Here is a 17,062-nt window from a genome sequence, read left to right as displayed (position 1 = left end):
CAAGATGGCCAAATAGAAACAGCTCTGGTCTAGCAGCTCCCGGCGTGATCCAAGCAGAAGACGGGTGATTTCTGCATTTCCAACTGAGGTACCTGGTTCATCTCACTGGGACTGGTTAGACAGTGGATGCAGCCCACAGAGGGTGAGCTGAAGCAGGGTGAGGCGGGAAGCGCAAGGGGTCGGGGGATTTCCTTTTCCTAGCCAAGGGAAGCCATGACAGACGGTACCTGGAAAATCGGGACACTCCCGCCCGCCCTAATACTGCACTTTTCCAATGGTCTTAGCAAACAGCACACCAGGAGATTATACCCCGTGCCTGGCTCGGTGGGTCTCATACCCATGGAGCCTTGCTCACTGCCAGCACAGCAGTCTGAGATTGAACTGTGAGGCAGCAGCCTGGCTGGAGGAGGGGCATCCACCATTGCTGAGGCTTGAGTAGATAAACAAAGTGTCCAGGAAGCTCGAACTGTGTGGAGCCCACTGCAGCTCAACGAGGCCTGCCTGCCTCTGTAGGCTCCACCTCTGGGGTCAGAGTATAGCTAAACAAAAGGCAGCAGAAACTTCTGCAGACTTAAACGTCCCAGTCTCACAGCTCTGAAGAGAGCAGTGGTTCTCCCAGCACAGAGTTTGAGCTCTGAGAATAGAAAGACTGCCTCCTCAAGTGGGTCCCTGACCCCTGTGTAGCCTAACTGGAAGACACCTCTCAGTAGGGGCCGACTGACACCTCATACAGCCAGGTGCCCCTCTGAGACAAAGCTTCCAGAGGAAGGATCAGGCAGCAATAATTGCTGTTCTGCAATATTTGCTGTTCTGCAATATTTGCTGTTCTGCAATATTTGCTGTTCTGCAGCCTCCGCTGGTGATACCCAGGCAAACAGGGTCTGGAGTAGACCTCCAGCAAACTCCAACATACCTGCAGCTGAGGGACCTGACTGTTAGAAGGAAAACAAACAGAAAGGAATAGCATCAACATCAAAAAAAAGGACATCCACACCAAAACCCCATCTGTAGGTCACCATCATCAAAGACCAAAAGTACATAAAACCACAAAGATGGGGAGAAACCAGAACAGAAAAGCTGAAAATTCTAAAAACCAGAGCGACTCTTCTCCTCCAAAGGATCGCTCCTCGCCAGCAACAGAACAAAGCTGGACGGAGACAGACTTTGACAAGCTGACAGAAGTAGGCTTCAGAAGGTCGGTAATAACGAACTTCTCTGAGCTAAAGGATGATGTTCGAACCCATCGCAAGGAAGCTAAAAACCTGGAAAAAAGATTAGACGAATGGCTAACTAGAATGGACAGTGTAGAGACAACTTTAAATGACCTGATGGAGCTGAAAACCATGGCACGAGAACTACGTGACACATGCACAAGCTTCAGTAGCCGATTTGATCAAGTGGAAGAAAGGGTATCCGTGATTGAAGGTGAAATTAATGAAACGAAGTGAGAAGAAAAGTTTAGAGAAAAAAGAGTAAAAAGAACAAACAAAGCCTTCAAGAAATATGGGACTACATGAAAACACCAAATCTATGTTTGACTGGTGTACCTGAAAGTGACTGGAAGAATGGAACCAAGTTGGAAAATACTCTTCAGGATATCATCCTGGAGAACCTTCCCAACATAGCAAGGCAGGCCAACATTCAAATTCAGGAAACACAGAGAGCACCACAAAGATATTCCTCAAGAAGAGCAACCCCAAGAAATGTAATTGACAGATTCACCAAGGTTGAAATGAAGGAAAAAATGTTAAGGGCAGCCAGAGGGAAAGGTCAGATTACCCACAAAGGGAAGCCCATCAGACTAACAGCAGATCTCTCAGCAGAAACTCTACAAGCCAGAAGACGGTGGGGACCAATATTCAACATTCTTATAGAAAAGAATTTTCAACCCAGAATTTCCTATCCAGCCAAACTAAGCTTCATAAGTGAAGGAGAAATAAAATCCTTTACAGACAAGCAAATACTAAGAGATTTTGTCACCACCAGGCCTGCCTTACAAGAGCTCCTGAAGGAAGCACTAAACATGGCAAGGAACGACTAGTACCAACCACTGCAAAAACATGCCAAATTGTAAAGACCATCGATGCTAGAAAGAAACTGCATCAACTAATGGGCAAAACAACCAGCTAACATCATAATAACAGGATCAAATTCACATATAACAATATTAACCTTAAACGTAAATGGGCTAAATGTCCCAATTAAAAGACACAGACTGGCAAACTGAAAAAAGAGTTAAGTGTGATGTATTCAGGAGACCCATCTCACGTGCAGAGACACACATAGGCTCAAAATAAAGGGATGGAGGAAGATCTACCAAGCAAATGGGAAACAAAAAAAAAGCAAGAGTTGCAATCCTAGGCTCTGATAAAATAGAACTTTAAATCAACAAAGATCAAAAGAGACAAAGAAGACCATTACATAATGGTAAAGGGATCAATTCAACAAGAAGAGCTAACTATCCTAAATATATATGCACCCAATACAGGAGCACCCAAATTCATAAAGCAAGTCGAGACCTACAAAGAGACTTAGACTCCCACACAATACTAGTGGGAGACTTTAACACCCCACTGTCAATATTAGACAGATCGATGTGACAGAAGGTTAACAAGGATATCCAGGACTTGAACTCAGCTCTGCACCAAGCAGACCTAATAGACATCTACAGAACTCTCCACCCCAAATCAACAGAATATACATTCTTCTCAGCACCACATTGTACTTATTCCAAAATTGACCACATAGTTGGAAGTAAAGCACTCCTCAGCAAATGTAAAAGAACAGAAATCACAACAAACTCTCTCTCAGACCACAGTGCAATCAAATTAGAACTCAGGATTAAGAAACTCACTCAATGGCCGGGCGTGGTGGCTCAAGCCTGTAATCCCAGCACTTTGGGAGGCCGAGACGGGCGGATCACGAGGTCAGGAGATCGAGACCATCCTGGCAGACACATTGAAACCCCGTCTCTACTAAAAAAAATACAAAAAAACTAGCCGGGCGGGGTGGCGAGCACCTGTAGTCCCAGCTGCTTGGAAGGCTGAGGCAGGAGAATGGTGTAAACCCGGGAGGCGGAGCTTGCAGTGAGCTGAGATCCAGCCACAGCACTCCAGCCTGGGCGACAGAGCGAGACTCCATCTCAACAACAACAACAACAAAAAAAAGAAACTCACTCAAAACTGCACAACTACATGGAAACTGAACAACTCTGCTTCTGAATGACTACTGGGCAAATAACGAAATGAAGGCAGAAATAAAGATGTTCTTTGAAACCAATGAGAACAAAGACACAACGTACCAGAATCTCTGGGACACATTAAAAGCAGTGTGTAGAGGGAAATTTGTAACACTAAAGGCCCAAAAGAGAAAGCTGGAAAGATCTAAAATCTACACCCTAACATCACAATTAAAAGAACCAGAGAAGCAAGAGCAAACAAATTCAAAAGCTAGCAGAAGGCAAGAAATAAGTAAGATCAGAGTAGAATTGAAGGAGATAGAGACACAAAAAACCCTTCAAAGAATCAATGAATCCAGGAGCTGGTTTTGCAAAAAGATCAACAAAATTGATAGACTACTAGCCAGACTAATAAAGAAAAGAGAGAACAATCAAATAGACGCAATAAAAAATGATACAGGGGTTATCACCACCGATCCCACAGAAATACCAACTACCATCAGAGAATACTATAAACACCTCTACACAAATAAACTAGAAAATCTAGAAGAAATGGATAATTTCCTGGACACGTACACTCTTCCAAGACTAAACCAGGAAGAAGCTGAATCCCTGAATAGACCAGTAACAGGTTCTGAAATTGAGGCAATAATTAATAGCCTACCAAACAAAAAAAGTCCAGGACCAGACGGATTCACAGCCGAATTCTACCAGAGGTACAAAGAGGAGTTGGTACCATTCCTTCTAAAACTATTCCAATCAATAGAAAAAGAGAGAATCCTCCCTAACTCATTTTATGAGACCAACATCATCCTGATATCAAAGCCTGGCAGAAACACAACAAAAAAAGGTAATTTTAGACCAATATCCCTGATGAACATTGATGTGAGAATCCTCAATAAAATACTGCCAAAGAGAAACCAGCAGCACATCAAAAAGCTTATCCACCAAGATCAAGGTGGCTTCTTCCCTGGGATGCAAGGCTGGCTGGTTCAACATACGCAAATCAATGAAAGTAATCAATCACATAAACAGAACCAACAATAAAAACCACATGATTATCTCAATAGATGCAGAAAAGGCCTTCAACAAAATTCAACAGACCTTCCTGCTAAAACATCTCAATAAACTAGGTATTGATGGAATGTATCTCAAAATAATAAGAGCTATTTATGACAAACCCACAGCCAATATCATACTAAATGGGCAAAAACTGGAAGCATTCCCTTTGAAAACTGGCACAAGACAGGAATGCCCTCTCTCACCGCTCCTATTTAACATAGTGTTGGAAGTTCTGGCCAGGGCAATCAGGCAAGAGAAAGAAATAAAGAGTATTCAATTAGGAAAAGAGGAAGTCAAATTGTCCCTGTTTGCAGATTACATGACTGTATATTTAGAAAACCCTATCGTCTCAGCCCAAAATCTCCTTAAGCTGATAAGCAACTTCAGCAAAGTCTCAGGATACAAAATCAATGTGCAAAAATCACAAGCATTCCTCTACACCAATAACAGACAAACACACAGCCAAATCATGAGTGAACTCCCATTCACAATTGCTTCAAAGAGAATAAAATACCTAAGAATCCAACTTACAAGGGATGTGAAGGACCTCTTCAAGGAGAACTACAAACCACTGCTCAACAAAATAAAAGAGGACACAAACAAATAGAAGAACATTCCATGCTCATGGATAGGAAGAATCAATATCGTGAAAATGGCCATACTGCCCAAGGTAATTTATAGATTCAATGCCACCCCCATCAAGCTACCAATGACCTTCTTCACAGAATTGGAAAAAACTGCTTTAAAGTTAATGTGGAACCAAAAAAGAGCCCGCATTGCCAAGACAATCCTAAGCCAAAAGAACAAAGCTGGAGACATCACGCTACATGACTTCAAACTATACTACAAGGTTACAGTAACAAAAACAGCATGGTACTGGTACCAAAACAGATATACAGATCAATGGAACAGAACAGAGGCCTCAGAAATAATACCATACATCTATAACCATCTGATCTTTGACAAATCTGACAAAAACAAGAAATGGGGAAAGGATTCCCTACTTAATAAATGCTGCTGGGAAAACGGGCTAGCCATATGTAGAAAGCTGAAACTGGATCCCTTCTTTACACCTTATACAAAATTTAATTCAAGATGGACTAAAGACTTAAATGTTAGACCTAAAACCATAAAAACCCTGGAAGAAAACCTAGGCAATACCATTCAGGACATAGGCATGGGCAAGGACTTCATGACTGACACACCAAAAGCAATGGCAACAAAAGCCAAAATTGACAAATGGGACCTAATTAAACTAAAGAGCTTCTGCACAGCAAAAGAAACTACCATCAGAGTGAGCAGGCAGCCTACAGAATGGGAGAAAATTTTTGCAATCTACCCATCTGACAAAGGGCTAACATCCAGAATCTACAAATAACTTAAACAACTTCACAAGAAAAAAATCAAACAACCCCATCAAAAAGTGGGCAAAGGATATGAACAGACACTTCTCAAAAGAAGACATTTATGCAGCCGACACATGAAAAAATGCTCATCATCACTCGCCATCAGAGAAATGTAAATCAAAACCACAATGAGATACCATCGCACACCAGTTAGAATGGTGATCATTAAAAAGTCAGGAAACAACAGGTACTGGAGAGGATGTGGAGAAATAGGAACGCTTTTACACTGTTGGTGGGACTGTAAACTAGTTCAACCATTGTGGAAGACAGTGTGGCAATTCCTCAAGGATCTAGAACTAGAAATACCATTTGACCCAGCGATCCCATTACTGGATATATACCAAAAGGATTATAAATCATGCTACTATAAAGACACATGCATGCGTATGTTTATTGCGGCACTATTCACAATAGCAAAGACTTGGAACCAACCCAAATGTTTGTCAATGATAGACTGGATTAAGAAAATGTGACACATATACACCAAGAAATACTATGTAGCCATAAAAAAGGACAAGTTCATGTCCTTTGTAGGGACATGGATGAAGCTAGAAACCATATTCTGAGTGAATCATCTCAAGGACAGAAAACCAAACACCACATATTCTCACTCATAGTTGGGAATTGAACAATGAGAACACTTGGACACAGGGCGGGGAACATCACACATTGGGGCCTGTCATGGGCTGGAGCGGCAGGGGAGGGATAGCATTAGGAGAAATACCTAAGGTAAATGACAAGTTAATGGGTCCAGCACACCAACATGGCACATGTATACATATGTAACAAACATGTATGTTGTACACATGTACCCTAAAACTTAAAGTAAAAAAAAAAAAAAAAAAGAATAGAATTCCTTGGAGAGAGAAAGGACCAGATAATATCCTTTTCTAACATTTAATAAAAGTGTAAATAAATTCAAACCTATGGAAAACTTCAAACACACACAGAAGTAATCAGAACACTACAATGAACCACCATGGAGAGATATGGATACTTCACTTTAGCATTATCAAATCCTAGACAATCTTGTTTCATCCGTAACTCCCTTCTTTACCTCATTCTTTTATCATTTAAGTATATTCCGGACATCAAACAGTTTCATGCATAAATATTTCAATATGTCAGATCAATTTTTAAAACTCTTCCAACTCCAAGATCCCATGTTTCTATAACACCAACACAAGAAAACTGAGCAGTGTACTAAACATTCAGAAAGTGAATTATGTGTACCATTTACCCAACCAGTTCTAGATAAACTAAGGGAGTTCGTGCCCGAACTGTCTCATTGCCTAGTTTTATGGTGACATCTAGTGGATTAAAACTGCAACAGACGTGGTAAGATCAAAAAGCATCTATTGTCATGGAGTCACATGGTCAAAGTTTACAGGCTCAAAGTCACTGAACATTCTTCAGTAGTTCATATCCTTTCTAGAAAAAAAAAAAAAAAATGCAGGGGTATTATAAAAACTTTTAAAAATCTTGTGACATTTGAGGTTTTTCATAACCTGATTTCCTCCTCCCTATCCAACCCCATTTTTGGTTATTCTCCATTACAAACTATCAATTAGAAAGTTTCCATCACTTATTCCCAAATACACCAAGCTCACTGCAGATTCTAGGCTTTTCGTTTGTTTGTTTTTTAAGAAAAAATTACCTTGACCAGGTGCGGTGGCTCATGCCTGTAATCCCAGCACTTTGAGAGGCCAAAGCAGGCAGATCCCTTGAGCTCAGGAATTCGAGACCAGCCTGGCCAACATGGTGAAACCCCATCTCTACCAAAAATATAAAAATTAGCCAGGCATGGTGGCAGGCATGGCAGGCACCTAATCCAGCTACTCAGGAGGCTGAGGCAGGAGAATCAGGATATTCTCTTGAACCCAGGAGGAGGAGGTTGCAGTAAGCCAAGACTGCACCACTGCACTCCAGCCTGGGCAACAGAGTGAGACTCTGTCTCTAAGAAAAACAAATTATCTTGAATTTACCAACTCAAAATGTGTAGTTCAATTCTCTCTCTCCCATGAATTCTTCCCCTACTGTTTTCTTAAAATTTTCTGAACTCCCATAGCACAACTTTATTGCAAAACACAGAAAATTTCTCTATATTATTATATAATATAATGAGTGGTCTATTAGTTTTGTATTTCTACCTGAAAATATAAACCCATGGAGTGTCCTAGTTCACATTTCCTTAGTATCGCTACAATCCATAACAAATAGCATATGCAAATACTGCTGACTGATGAGTTCTATTTATGTATTACACAGGTGAAGTTAAATCATCACTACAGTGGGACTAATAGCTACAAGCACCACGAAAGCAAGGACTGTGTCTGTCTTAAGTCAATGTTCTATTCCTTGTACTTTATGCAGTGCCTGGCTCAATAAATATTTGCTAACAAATAAAAATGATTATTACAAACTGAACAATGACAAGAAAGAGTCAAATAGTTGTGGACAAAGAAAAAAATGTTAACAGTATTTCAACATGATAATGTGTGCTTCTAAAGCTTTTCCTATTTATATTAATAGCACAATTAAATTATGACAAAGTATGTTAAGCAGTAACACAGCTTTTATTTTCACATACTCATAATTTTCCACATTTTCTCTCTTCCTCTCATTATTTCTAGGAATACATCTTAAATAAGATGAAGAACAATTACTGAAGCAGAGTTGAAGACTGTATCAACTGGACAAAAGCTCAGGTATACTAAAGTGGGGGCTAAATGGACAGAGTCAAGCAATTTGAACGGATGAATCTACTCACAGTGGTTAATTTTTAAATATTGGGTATATCAAATGAGTCATTAAATAAAAATTACATTTTTCCAAAAACTCTGGATATGTTAAGAATTTACTATATTATTCTTTAACCTACAACTATAGATTCATTTATTGTGATAATCAGATTAAAAAACAATAAGAAAAATGAGACAAAAAGAAATAATAAATGAAATGCCACCTATGTGTACTGAATTTCTTTGCAACAAAGCTAAGAATTATTTCTCTCTGTATACTACAAATAGTAGCTTACCTAGAATGTAATTTCAATATAACTGGGAAAATCCATGTTCTTGACCTAAAGTGCTTTCTAATAAGTTTTGAATTCTAACACTTTGGCACCTTTCTTTAGATAATTTTAGAGTGTCTTACCAAACACAAATAGATGTATATTTAAAATTTTTAAAAAGCATTATCCCACTATTCCCCACTTTACAAAGCTAAAAAAAATAAGAGGTGATTATAAAAAGTGAAGCTGAGTGTGCTAACTCTTAATCCCTACCTCATACCCCAGATGTCGTATTTATAGTTTAGGGGATGGGGAAAATATCAAAGACATAAAATAAAATGAACAGGTACTTACAGCCTGGGCTTGTTGTTGGAATAATTCGTTCTGATTCTCTTCATCCTCTATTCCATCCCCAGGCATCAGGGAAGGAGGTAACCTAGAACTTCCAATAGCAGCATTCAAACTGTTTGGAAAAACACTTGTCCTTTTGGAAGTTAAGCGTGCTGCTGAAGACTGCATGGCTACAGAGCCTTCTTTTTCTGCCTACACAAAGGAAGAAAGGGGGAGAGTAACATTCTACCCCAATCCAGGGCAATCAAATAATGCCTCTAAAGGAGTTCAAGAGATTTTAAATTGGGGTGGGGGGTAGGGGAGAGGCTTTAGCTGGCAGAGGAATGAACATTTACCAGGCACCTCCCATGTGCTAATAATTTAGGTTATCTCATCTAACTCTCACGCAGTCCTATGAGAGAAGTATCATATCCTTATTTTATGGATGAAGAAACTACAATCAGTGAAGTAAAGTAATTACCCGAAAGTCAATAGCTATTAAGTGGCAAAGCCAGAATTCAAACTCAAGTCTGAACCCAAACTTCTGACATTGCTTTTAACTACTTGGTAAAAGTAAAAAATGGAGTCAGAACACAGGAATAAAACATTATTTCTCTACAAAAAAAGTCTATTGTCCTCACTAGTTCATCAGATTATATTAGGCATGTAATCAAAGGAAAGTAATTCTGTTACTGCCTAATAGCTTATCTCATAACATACATATTTTCCATTCAGTCTTTACTCAGGCTCACTTTTGAACTTACTCTTTCATGAGACTTCTGAAGCTGCTGCTTTTTTCTCAACCTAATTTGTTGATTTACTCGGTATTTAACTTGTTTCTGAAAATGTTTCAAAGCTTCTTGTTTTCTTCTTAGCTGTTCCTTTAGTTCTTTTTCAATCAAATATGCTGATGTCTTTAAAGACGAAAGATAGAAAATGAACTTAAATGTCAGCAGTTTTGTCCATTAGGGCTGTTTTAAACACAGAACAGTCAGGATAAGGATACAATCCTGAAAAAAAATAATTCCATTCTGTACAAAAAAATTGGAATGTATGAGTACTCAAATCAAATCTTAAATTTTTTATTGAACTGGAACTAATGATGTCTCATTAAATCTTAATGAACCAAATAAAACCTACCATATGTTACACACTTTCTAAAATGGAGTAAATAGTCAAGACACACCAGGTTACTTACCACTCAGCAAGTATGTCATGTTGTAAAATGTCTTCATATTCGGCATTATGCTCCATTTTTAACCTAGCATGCCCTTCCTTTCATCTCCACCTAGTAAAGGCTTACTCAGTTTTCACAACCATTTAATACCCACTCCCCAGTACCTTCCACAATACTTTCTTCCTCTAAACCCTCTTATGCTATAACACTTCTCATTTCACCAATGTTAACTGAGTATAGTACTTCTTGACTTCCCTACTAGATTATGAACTCTTTGAGGACAGGATATGTATTCAATTCTCCTTTATTTCCCCTACGGCATGTAGTAGAGAGCCTTGACTATAAGGGTAATCAATATATATTTATATAATTGCTGAATTCCAAAACATATTCTAAACCAGGGGTGTCCAATCTTTTGGCTTCCCTGGGCCATGTTCGAAGAACTGTCACACAAAATACATTAACACTAACAGTAGCTGATGAACTAAAACATACAAATAAACTTTAAAAATCACAAAAAAATGCATAGTGTTTTAAGAAAATTTATTAATTTACGTTGGGTCGCATTCAAAGCCATCTTGGGCCACATGTGGCCCATGGCCGCATGTTGGACAAGCTTGTTCTAAATAATCTGGAACACTTTATCCCACTTGAGTTCTTGATCTGCATTTATCTCCTCTAAGTGCTTTGAATAATAATCATCATAGTCATCATCATAACAGCACTTATCATTATTATGGATCTATTACGTGACAAGTATTTTAACTACATTGTAGCACTCTATTCTCAAAACCACCTTTGGTAGTAGGTATTCTTATCCCTTATGTTACAGATGAGGAAACTGGGGTTCAGGAAGATAAAGTAATTTTAATATAGCTAACTAGTAGCAGAACTAGAAGTTTCTGACTCCAACAATTATGTTCCTCTCTACACTGCTTTACTCTAGACTGCATATGTCTCTCTTTCACTAGGAATTTTCAAATTAAATAAAATCATCATCATATCTCCTACCTATTCCTTCTAACTCAGTGATTCTGACTTCTAACTCTGAAGGGTGCCTCTGATCATTTTACAGGCTGTCATTAAATTCTCAAAATCAAATGCATTCAAATTTCAATTTAAGTTAAAATTTCCAAGGTGTCTATCCCATAAACTATTCTAGTAGAGTGTACAACTGTCAAAGAACAATTAGGTAGAAAAATTCCAGTGGAGAGATATATACATAATGAAGCCTGAACAACTGACTCAGCTTAACTCAAGGCCCAGACAAGTTTAAGCCATTCAGCCTCTTTCTTTTACCTCCATTTTCTCTGCTCCTCTTTTACTCCACAAGATTACAAGTCAGGTCATAAAGAAACTTCCACCTGGGTTCTTAGAGTGCTCATTCTGAAGGAAGTCAGCACCATATAAAAATTCATACTACCCTGAGATTACCATGCTGTGAGGAAGCCCAAGTTAGTCAAACAGAGAAGCCCATGCGAAAAGAGAAATGTATCTAGCCAGCACCCAGACATTCTAGTTATCCTAGCCCAAGTGTCAGCTATATGAATAAGAAAGCCATCTTGGACATTACAGCCCAGCAGATGCCACATGACTGGGACAGCTTGATTATTTTCTAGCTCCAACCAATAGCTAGAAAATAGTCAAGGTGACTCAGACATGTCCAGTTATTTGAGCCCCAGCTAAGGCCCCAGACACTATGGAGCAGAGACAAGCCATTACTACTGTACCCTGCTCAAATTCCCGATACATAGTATTATTTGCTTTATACCACTAAGTTCTAGGGTGGCTGGTTACACAGCAAAAGCTAACCAGAACAAATTATAAAACAATGCAATCCCATATATGATGATAGAACAGCAGTGTCTTTTGATGCTAATTTATTAATAATTATTGGGGGGAGGTAGTCTAAAGCTATGACATTTTTAGGAATCCTGATGGCCTCCTGAAATTTTGGGGAGAAAAATGAGTAGAAGTTCCCCTTTAGAACAGACATGATCTAAGGGCCAAGCTTTAGAAGTAACTATTCAGCATTTATTTTGAGCTGAGAGAGCTATATCCATTAATAAGGGTGGATACCCACACTAGATATGCTAAAGCTATAAGGAGTTCTATCAGATGCTTGATCAAACTCCCTTTGGCTGGAACTGATCAGAAATTTTTAAATCAGGAAAAGGAGATGTGTTTATCCATGTTCCAAGACTTTAATATTTTGAGTTAATGTGTGTAAATACGATATTCAATACTTCTTAACATAGAAAAAGTTTGATACACTACTGATATTATACAGATGTAACTTGAGCAATTAAAAAGGTGTCAACAACTTAAACACCAAAATATCTTTATACCAAATCTTATCGAGACTTGTGGGGTGTTTCTTGCATTCATCCCTTCTCATTCCACTTTTTTTTTTCCAGAGATGGGGTCTCATTCTGTTTCCCAGGCTAGAGTGCAGTAGCATGATCATAGCTCACTGCAGCCTAAAACTCGTGGCTCAAGCACTTCAACCATCCTTTTTCAAGGCTTTTCTTCTCTATTTCTTACCCCTAACAAAGTTTTGATGCTATACTCCATGCGTAAATTGTTATAATTATATTCTAATTTATCCCCAGGATCCAATCACTCCCTATCCTTCAAAACCTTTGAAGCAATTAATCTAATCAAAACACTGGTTGATCATGACATTCACCTGTAAATATTTTAAAAAGTCAATTCCTTCTCCAAAATTTCCTATGGTACTCCACCATCCCTATTTTCCATAATCCTGTCAATGACCATTCTCCTACTAAACTTTCCACTCCAATCGATCTAATCTACCCTTAGAATCCTCAACCTTGCTTACTTTTTACTCTCCTGATTCTCCTTAATAGGAGAATCTTTCCCTTCCCTTCTCCGATCAAATTATTCATTACACTTTCCTGGGTCACATCAACCCAATGTCATAGCTTCTTGATTAAGCATTATATTCTTAGAACTTGTATAGATATACCACCTAGACTCTTAAAATCCTTTTTGAAAATAGGCAGGGTAGAAATAAATCAATGAATATACATACATATGTGCAAACATAAATAAAATGAATGAATATAGTATATTGCATTGCTTTAACATTTAAACATGTCTCATTTCTCCTCTGAGATCAAGTACACTAAGGGAACATACCTTATCCTTTTTTCATCCATGTTCAGCACCTTGTCTACACATACAGATGACATTTTGTGCCTTTCATAAATATTTCATGAGTGTCTATATTAGGCAGTATTTAAGATAAAAGTGGGAATGTGATGATAAATGAGATTTGTTCTCTATGCTCAAGGAGCTCACACTGCATAAGGAAAAGATATATAAACAATCTACTATAACACAATGTGGTAAGTGCCAAGTTAAATTTGAACAAATAGCTATGGGGCAGAGTCTGGTGAAAGACCATCAGAAACCGTGGAATTTCTAGTTAGACTTTTTCAGATTACCAAAGTTCATCTCTTTCTCCTTTATTCTATTACTCCATTTTGCCTGAATCCTCATTAGAAAATTTATCATAAACCTTAAGCAACCAATTAATGTTACTTAAAGTATGCCAACTATCATCCATACTAAGTTGCAGTGTCTGGAAGATGTAGATAGTGCCTATGTCTTGGGCAGAGCAAGCAATCAAGAGTCTGACGTAAACTGATATACAGATATATATCTATATAACCTGTTCCATGTAGATTATGTTCTATATATTATAGTAGGTGAGTAATAAGCATTTGATTATGCCAACTAAAGCTGCAGTCAAGTTTTGGCAAATACTTGTTTGTTCTATAATCCTGATGCAAGAACATAAACTATTTATGGCAGAATAGAAACAGCATCCTCGGACTGTTCATCTTTAAGCACCCAGGATTAGAGAAGACTAATAAAAACGGTGGTGGGGAACCCCACCATATTTGGATCAAACTGACACTCACATATGCTGGGATTTCCGAGCTACCTGGTGAGGCAGGTTCCACCCATGCCCCAACTGGTACTATAGCCTGGTTCCTCTCAGCCAGCACTGCCAACACGTCCTTGCTCTTCAGGGGGTTTAAAGCCAGGGGCAACCTTGTGGTATTTCGAGGTTTCTTTGGGGCCATACTTCCCAGCATCTGTGACTCCTGGTTAGGAGAAAGAAAAAGCTTAAAATCTTCAAACGACTGCATTAAAAGTTCAACCTCCTAACACATGAGCCACAGGCCCATGAAAAGGAGAGAAGCCCTGGAGGCAGAAGCCTGGCACGGAGTGGAAACACAAGTATTCTAGAGAAAAAGGAAGAAAAGAAGGGAAGAGAAATGAGCATAAAGAGGCAAGGAAAGGTTTTTAAGTTGCCTTCTAGAAGAAATGGCGATGAGAGGGAAGAGAAAGGATGGGAATGACAGAACGATGACTGTGCCCCGCTGTGGGCGCAGCGAGGCGGGAAGGGAGGAATGACAGCAGCAGACCGGAGAAAGAGGGAGGGGCGGGGACCTGTGTCTGCAGCTGAGAGTCCCAATAATCGGTATCCGGTTATGGGAAGACGCGCTGAACGGCTGGGAGCCTCGGGCCAGATAAAAGTCTGCTTCTGAGGCCCCGAGGTCCACTCCGGCTGAGATGGCACTGGCCGGGAATCGGCCCGCAATTCGCCACAGACTCAGTCTACTCGGTGTACTAAGGTAACCGCCTCAAGTAAACCGCCACTTTGGGGCGGACTGCTCCGTCCCGCCCCTCCGTAGCCTTATGCCCGCCCCTTCCGGACTCCGCGTCCCCTCCCGGAGCTGGGAAGGCGTGAGAGGTGGGGTTTTGAGCGTCCGTGGTATCTCCACTTCCTCTTCCTGCCCGGCTGAGGGGGCGGGAACGTATGGGTATGCGCGGTAGCTAGGTAATGCGCCATCTGAGGCGTGGTGGGAATGTAGTAGCTGGACCACCGCCAAGACCTCCTAAATCCCTCCGGAAAGGGATGCGTTGGGCCTGTGATCTGGCAGACTGGGCGGGCCAGGGGTCCCAGTAGAGGGAACCACGGGAAAAGAATGAAAGAGGGAGGCGAGCCTGGCACGGCTTCCTGGGGAGACAAATTAAGCTAACAAATTTTTCGCATCCTCTGTGCAGCTCATTTTACAACACTGTTTCGTACGTGTTATTGTATTTGGACATCACGGCCTCTTGAGTGGTCTCCCTCTCTGCTGCAAGCTCTGCTGTAATCCAGAGACACTCGACTATCTCTGTAGGGTAATTTATTCATTCAGTTAACATACATTACTACGAGCTTTTTATATACCAGTGCTGTTCCAAGCACCGGAGATACGTAGCTATGAACGAAACAAATATCCCTGCTCAGGGAATTCACAATAGAGTGAGGGGAAATAAACGAATAAACAATGAGTAAGTAAATGTCTGTGATGTGGAGTAAAAGCAAAGAAAGCGGAGAGGGAGTGTGGCGGGCAGGGTGGGAATGGGAAGGATGAAATATTAGAATGTCCAGAGAAAGCTGCACTGCGATACTTTTCAGCAAAGACTTAAATGAGATAATAGAAGAGGCCACTGTGCTCTTCAACGGAGGCTTTATAAACACGTTCCAGATACAACAGCAAGTACAAACGCCCCAAGGTGGGAGCATTGGCTCGTTGAGAAAAAGTCAGGAGGATAGTGTGACTGGAGCAGAGGGAAAGGGGAAGAATGCTGAGACAGTAGGTCAAGCAGGCAATCCAATCGAATATCGTCAGCCACCATAGGTGTTGAGATGGGGAGCCACTGGAGCAAGGTTTGGAGCAAAGGAACACCATAATGTGACTTAAAATTAAAAAAAAAAAAAAATTCCGAATGCTGTAGTGAGAATAGACTGTAAAGACCAATTAGGTGGCTATTGCAATAATTCAGATAAGGGATTATAATGTCTTGGATCAAGGAGGTGGTGGAGATGATGATAAGTGGTTGAATTCTGTAGGTATTTGGGAGGCAAAACTTTCAGGGTCTGTGAAGGTTTGGATATGGATTGTGTGAGGGAGAGATGTCAAGGAAAACTAGGGGCTTCATCCCGAGCAGCTGTCAGGATGAAATTACTATTTACTGAAATAGTGAAGATGGTGGAAGGAGTAGATTTGGAAAGGGGAAGATCACGAGTTCAGTTTGGGGCAGATTAAGTTTTATTTATCTAATCAACATCCAAGAAGATAGTATGAGAAAAAGTGTCGGGAGCTGAGAGAAGAGTGGTGGGCTGCAAATACAAATTTAAGAGTTGTTAGCCTGTAGATTGAAAGCCATGAGACTGGATGGACTCATCAAGGGGTTGAATAGAGACAGATGAAAGAATAAATCCTAAAACAGCCCCAGGGTATTTCAGTATTACAGAGGCTGAGAAAAAGAAGAGGAGAATGCTAAGAGATTGAGAAGGATTAATCAGTAAACCAAGGAAGAAAACCACAAGGGTGTGATACCTTGAAAGCCAGGTGAAAAAGAAATGTTCCATTGAGGGCAGACCATCTGTGTTAAATCCTGCTGACAGATCAAATAAGGTAAGGACTGAAAATTGACTATTGGATTTGACCATGTGGAAGTCATTGATAACTTTTAAAAGAGCAGTGTCTTTAGAGCAGTTGGAGAGCAAAAGCCTGATGGGCTAGGCAAGAAAGAGTAGGAGAAGGAATTGGAGACAGCAATTTTAGACAATTCTTTCCATGAGTTTTGTTGTGAAGGGACACAGCGAAAGAGGTGGCTGAACGTAGAGGTAGGATCATTGGAGAGTTATTTAAGATCATAGCATATATTTTTTATTGATGGAAATTAACCAGTAGACAGGAGAAAACTAATGATGCAGGAGAGATAGGAGAGAATTTGGGGATCTACAGTCATGTGTCACTTAAAGATGGGGATACGTTTTGAGAAATGTTAGGTGATTTGTCTTT

At 39.9% G+C, this 17,062-nt stretch overlaps 1 protein-coding gene across 12 annotated transcripts in view; it reads right to left on the bottom strand.

Annotated features, from left to right (window-relative positions):
* Positions 1-14,908, bottom strand: part of LOC105476274 (coiled-coil domain containing 15) — a 97,651-nt gene extending 82,743 nt beyond the window's left edge. For 6 of the 12 annotated variants that reach the window (XR_011611243.1, XR_011611244.1, XR_011611245.1 and 3 more), the window contains exons 1-4: positions 14,652-14,906; positions 14,117-14,302; positions 9,754-9,903; positions 9,014-9,202 (exon numbers count right to left, since the gene is read on the bottom strand). Coding sequence is in view for 7 of the 12 variants with exons in the window: in XM_071075999.1 (XP_070932100.1) it covers positions 9,014-9,202; positions 9,754-9,903; positions 14,117-14,293 (516 nt within the window). In the remaining 5 variants the exon portion in view is untranslated. Of the gene's footprint in view, positions 1-9,013; positions 9,203-9,753; positions 9,904-14,116; positions 14,303-14,651 lie in introns of all 12 variants that reach the window. The other 6 variants (XM_071075994.1, XM_071075995.1, XM_071075997.1 and 3 more) reach the window with 3 other exon arrangements.
* Between the last annotated feature and the right edge of the window lie 2,154 nt (positions 14,909-17,062).

The sequence above is a fragment of the Macaca nemestrina genome, chromosome 12, assembly GCF_043159975.1.
Source record: "Macaca nemestrina isolate mMacNem1 chromosome 12, mMacNem.hap1, whole genome shotgun sequence".
NCBI classification, from domain to species: Eukaryota; Metazoa; Chordata; class Mammalia; order Primates; family Cercopithecidae; genus Macaca; species Macaca nemestrina.
The sequence above is the reverse complement of the archived record's forward strand: the minus strand, read 5'-3'. Positions and strand labels throughout refer to the sequence as shown.